Here is a 5,935-nt window from a genome sequence, read left to right on the forward strand (position 1 = left end):
GGCTGGTAGCGGCGGCTGCCCGTGGGGAGATGCTGCCCGCCCGGGTAGGCCCTGGTCTCCGGGCTGCTGAGGGGAGGATGCCTGGGGGGGAGCGGGTCTGACGGCCCGACCGACTCTCTGTCCCGGGTCACAGGCAGCACCAAGATGCACTCCATCCGCCCCCCGAAGCACCTGGTACCTTTGTGCTCGCGGGGAGCGGCAGGGGAAGCCTCGGCTCTGAGCCTGAGGGGAAAGGAGTGATTAAGCCAAAACCCTGTTTGCTAAAACCCATGACTAGGGGAAGCAGGCGGGAAGGGAAACCCAGGTCCATGTTCCAGATGGATCTTTTCTGTAACGGTTTTGTTCCCCCAGCAGTGCCGCGCACCGCGACTGGGGTTGTCCTGGGACCTCAGCACTGTCACTGCTGTCCTGGTGCAAGATGTTGTGAGGTAAGTGACACCCGCCAGTGGCTGGACTGGTACAAGCAGAGCAAAACCCTCCTAACTTCAGCCCTGCGTTAAGGTACAGCAATGCAGCTCACTGCGCCCAGTGCAGAGGCCAAGTAGCTGTACAACAGGACGAAGTAACTGCTGTTCCTGAACAATAGGTTGATCTCCCTTTTTTATTTAAACCAGTTTAATGTTATGCCTGTCATAGGCTGATAGTATGGAGAGACAGTCCCCCCTCTGTCCCCCCTTTGAGGTTACAAAAAGGCAGTGGCTCTTACGCTCTAATTGTTCAGTGCAGACAAACTGCGACTGACACAAGCGTACAAAAAGCAGCATCAGCTTTAAGCTTGGATGAAGTCAGAGTGGTTTTTGCTACACTTGTATCATTCCCAACTTGTGCACCTGGAACGCAGTAGCTGCCACTGGTTTGAAGTGTTCCCCTTGTGACACTCCGGATGTCCCTGTTTTCATGTCCTGAGTGACCGCAGGAGTGCAAATGCACAGGGAGCTTTGTATGCAAGGGGGGAAATTGTTTTTATTAATACAATTTGAACTCAGAAATGCCAGGCTCTCAGTGTTTATGGTGTTTGACATCAGTATTTTCTGAAAAAAGCAGCTGAACTGTCCAAGCTGAAGAGAAGTCTCTCTCTTCAAGAATTGCTCCCTGGCCTAGGGCCTTGTAGCTCCATCATGGACCTGCCTAACTTGCAGGGGCTGCTCCCCTGATTTCAGGGGCAGAACGTGGGCCCGGGAAGCCATTTTGTGGGTAGAGTACAATGGGCCCCTGCTGCATTTTTGGCTGAGGGGTCCCAGGGGCCCTGCCCCTCACCACTGATTGGCCACAAGGACTGCTTGTCATGCAGACCCACCCCTCTACCAATTGGTGGAGGGGCAGGGCCAAATGACAAGCAGCCCTACCTGCCAGTCAGCAGTGAGGGGCAAGAGCAGCTGCTGTTTTGCCCACAGCCCTTCAAGCAGGCAGCCCCCGCTCTATGCCCCACCGGGCTGCCGCAGTGCACTGAGGACCGCTGGCTCCCTGTGAGGAGCCAGCATTTTCTTTTCATAGTTTCATATTTGTTAGGGGCTAGAAAGGATTTTACAGATCATTGAGTCCAGCCCCACCTGTACTTGGACAGGAAAGACTGCTGGGATCAGATGACCCCAGCAAGATGGGCATCAAGAAGTTTTTTGAAGATTGCCAGGGTGGATGACTGTACCATCTGTGTGGGGAGCCTGTCTCAAACCTTTGGCACTCAACTTGTAAAGAAGTTTTTCCTTATATCTAGCCTGAAGCAATCTTCAATCAGTTTGTGCCCATTATTTCTTGTTCTCCCTTTGGGGGCCTTGGTGAATAGATGCTTCCCAAAGCCCTGCCATAAATTTCCCCACCACCCCGCAGATTTCACACACAATGCTGGATTTTGCAGAATCCGTGACATCATGAATTTGGTAGGTCCCTGTACATAAAGATGTTGCAAATCATACATGCTGCATTGCTGGCTATTGTTGGGGAGGGGGCCCACTTTTGGCCCCTCAGCCCCCACTGTCACGGCTGCGCTCTGCCGTGTGGGGGGGGGGGTGAGGCCAGCACTGTGCTGCCAGCACCCCGCACCGCCACCACCTCCAAGGAGCAGGGCTGGGGGAGCAAGACCAGCAGTGCTGGCCTTCCCCCCCCCCCCCCATCATGGCAGCGCTCTGGTCTCTGCCTTCCCTCTCTGTCTTCAAGGAGCAGGGCTGGGGGTGAGGCCAGCACTACTGTCCCCAGCCCCTCAGTCCCTGCTGTCATGGCAAGGCTCCACCGTCTGTCTCTGTCTGTGCAGAACACTCTGATTGGTTACCAAGACAACCAGTCAGAGTGCAAATAAAGTGTTACGGACAGGCAGACTAAGGTTTTTATAATATTACAATGTTTGCTATGCACATTTAACACTTGAAAAATAATTTATTTTATGAAGGAATATTTTATTAAGAGCATGTGCTAGAAGGATCTTTTCATAAACAAAAACCTTAAGTTTTCTGCTTTTGACTTCAGCCATCAGAATGTCCAATAAGGAGGTAAAGACAGCACTGAAGAGTGCCAGAGAGGCAATTAGGAATAAAGAATACAAAGAAGCTTTAAAGCACTGCAAGGTAATTAATTTTCACTTGTAAAAAAAAAAAAAAAAAGTTATGCAAATATAAAAACTGCAACTTATGTCCTTCTGTCAGGTTTGCATGCTGCTGCAGAAAGTGTAGCGTGTGCATTAAGGGCTAGCCTATACAGTAATGTTTAGGAAAATTAAGCTGAATCCATGATAGGCATAAAGTCATTTCACGTAAGTTAAACCCCAAGTTAGCTTCTGTCCTTCAGAAGTAAAGTGACAGTAGGATGTCTTAATTTTCTTAAGCATCCTCATGTAGATGGGCATCAAACATATAGTCTGTGGGCTGAAACTGGCTTGCACAGGTGTGCCATCTAGCACAGTAGTGCTGCTGAATCTGATCAGACCCACACAGGGCATGGCGTGTCACACATCAGGCCTACAGACCTTCTCCCTTAACTCCCCCCACCCCAGCATACCTGATCCAGTGGCTGCTCCAGTCAGTCTTGGACCTGTGGTGCCTGCAGTACAGATCCTGGAGCAGCTGGAATGGGCACTGTGTGGGGTACAGTCTGGCTGTGCTGTACGTGGTGGCCACCCCAGCTGGACTGCACCTGTTCCGCTACATGCACTACACACAGCACCTGCTTCGTCTGGTCCAGGACACATGCTGCATGCCGTGTAGGTTCTGGACTAGCTGGAGCAGGCACTGTATGCAGTGCAGTCCCAGATCTGCCAGGGCAGGCATGTGCAGCACGTGTCCCAGAATGGGTGCCATGCGCAGCAGAGCTGCCACCTGTTCCAGATTCTGGGATCTGTGCTGAATGCAGTGCAGGTCCCAAACCAGCTGGCGCAGCTGCCAGATCAGGTCTGCTAGGGGAGGGGAAGGAGAATATGGGCTGAATCCAGTCCACTGACTGGCTCTGTCAGCCCAGATGAGTTTGACACCCCTGGTGTAACCCATGGTCCAACCCTTGGCACATGTACCACAGATGGCATCAGGCAGCCTGTGTGTGACACACAGAACAGGGACGGAACAAGTAGCACAGCAGCAGTTAGAGAAGAAAGCAGAGCAACAGATGGGGCAGGAAGCAGAACGGTAGATCAGGCTGGGGAACAAGATCAGAATGGCAGCTGGGGAGGATAGAGGGCTGATTTGTGGTCTAACCTACATCCTAACACCAGTCATAGTAAGTTATTTGTTGTAGGATTTCAGATGAAGTCCTTGTGGGTTGATCCTCCTTCCTTTCCTTCATTAAAAGGAAATAGGACAATAGGAATAGTGATTCTCTGTTACGATGATAAGTCAAACACTAGCTCTTATTGCTATTTTGTAAAATGGGTTTGTCAAGTCTGGCATTGACTCCATTAGTTGGAAGTTTTAGTTTGTTTAGACCAAGTGAGCAGTTTTCTTTTTGCAGATACTTAATCCTGGAACAGATTAAATTTATACTAAAAAAAGTCAGTGACAAAAGTCTATCTATCTGTAGACTGGAGTGACTAGTTATGGTATCAGATCACTTCAGGTACATAGCATTCTTGAGCAGAAAAGCTAACAGTTATACATTTTGATAAGTGTCCTCACTTGTATTACCACTGTTCAGGGAGTAGCAGTTCTGTTAGACAGATCTCATTTTTATCTGTATATAAAATATAAATGAAGAACCCTATCCCTTCTGCACTGGACTGGAATGATCAGGAGCTCTTCTCTACAAAAAAAGTGGATAACTCAAATTTGTTGTGGAAAACATTTTAGTATGCTTAGTTTCACACAATGTTTTATATTTATAGGCAGTGCTGAAACAAGAAAAAAACAACTACAATGCCTGGGTGTTTATTGGCCTGGCAGCTGCAGAGTTAGAACAGCCTGATCAGGCCCAAGGGGCATACAGGAAAGCTACTGAACTTGAACCAGGCCAGTTACTGGCATGGCAGGTTTGTATCTCACTAGTTTTATTTAATTTTTACCCATCAAATAACTACCTTTGTACATCATATCGGAACAAGACAGGGTTACAATGAGAGTGTCTTGTGTGAGAAGTCTTTGGGTGTTAAGAATTGTCATAAAGTTGTTGAAGACAGTGAAACTGTAACACAGTATACCAGCTAAGAATCTGATTTGGGTTGTCCTAGATCATCTGGGATGGTTAGCCAGCTTTAAATTTCAGGCCTTCCTTTTCAAGGATTTCCTGCAACTGGATTTTTGTCCCAAATTTAAAAATTGATTCTGGAAATACCAAATTGCATATAGTCACACAGTCCCAAAACCCTATTAACCACTTTCAGGACTGCTGATAGCTGTGTGTAGAATATCTGGGATTGTATCCCAGATTTTGCTCCTTAAGTTTGATTGCTGTCCTCTGACTAAATGTCTACAAATAAATCCAAAAACAGATTTGGCTGCAGTATATTTAAGTATATTCAAGTGTCTCCTGATAAATGAACAAATATGTTTCACACCTTCACAAAAGTAAAACAGTTAAACAGAAAAAAAATTCTTATTCGCTCATGAGCTTTCTGAGGTTTTTTCCTTGCAACACAAAAACTTTTCCTTAGGAGACAAAGCATCAAATAAAACACAGTTGTCAAATAACATTACCTTCCAATCTCATCCGGTCCAGTTTCATAGTAGTTAGGGGCAGAAGGGACCTGAAAAGATCATCTAGTCCAACCCCCTGCCACTGGTTGGAGCACACGCTGGGATCACATGACCCCAGACAGGTGTTCATCCAACCTCTTCTTTAATTTACCCAAGGTAGGAGTGAGGACCACTTCCCTAGGAAGTTGGTTCCAGATCCCAGCTACCCTGACAGTGAAATAGTGCCTCCTAATCTCTAACCTGAACCTGTTCTCTAGCAGCTTCTGGCCATTGTTCCTCGTCACCCCAGGTGCTGCTGGGGAGAATAGGGCTCTTCCTATTTGCTGCTGATCTCCCCTAACAAGTTTATAGGCAGCCACCAAATCCCCCCTTAGCCTCCGCTTGCTGAGGCTGAACAGGTTCAGGTCCCTCAGCCTTTCCTCATAGGGCCTGCCCTTTTGCCCTCCAACCCAGCGGGTGGCCCTCCTCTGAACCCTCTCAAGGCAGGCCACATCCTTCTTAAAGTGCGGTACTCCAGTTGAGGCCTGACCAGTGTCGCGTAGAGGGGGAGTATCACCTCTCAGGACCGGCTTGAGATGCATCTTTGAATGCACGACAAGGTGTGGTTGGCTTTGCTGGCTGCGGTCTAGCATTGGTGGCTCATTCATCTTGGGGTGACTCCAAGATCCCTTTCCGCCTCTGTGCCCACAAGGGGGGAGCTCCCCAGCTTGTATGTATGCTGTGGATTCCTTCTCCCCAGGTGCAGCACCCTGCATTTGTCTACATTGAAGCCCATCCTATTACCATCTGCCCACTTCTGTAGTCTGTCTAAGTCTAATTGCAGCCTC

General features: G+C 48.5%; 1 protein-coding gene across 3 annotated transcripts in view; it reads left to right on the forward strand.

The window, feature by feature from the left end:
• The first annotated feature begins 1 nt into the window (after position 1).
• Positions 2–5,935, forward strand: part of TTC37 (tetratricopeptide repeat domain 37) — a 78,266-nt gene continuing 72,332 nt past the window's right edge. For 2 of the 3 annotated variants that reach the window (XM_006019705.1, XM_025199110.1), the window contains exons 1-4: positions 2–44; positions 355–428; positions 2,461–2,558; positions 4,301–4,444. In XM_006019705.1, coding sequence (XP_006019767.1) covers positions 2,469–2,558; positions 4,301–4,444 — 234 coding nt within the window. In that variant the 5' untranslated portion in view covers positions 2–44; positions 355–428; positions 2,461–2,468. Of the gene's footprint in view, positions 45–351; positions 429–2,460; positions 2,559–4,300; positions 4,445–5,935 lie in introns of all 3 variants that reach the window. The other variant, XM_006019706.2, reaches the window with a different exon arrangement.

Source organism: Alligator sinensis, unplaced genomic scaffold, assembly GCF_000455745.1.
Source record: "Alligator sinensis unplaced genomic scaffold, ASM45574v1 scaffold223_1, whole genome shotgun sequence".
NCBI classification, from domain to species: Eukaryota; Metazoa; Chordata; order Crocodylia; family Alligatoridae; genus Alligator; species Alligator sinensis.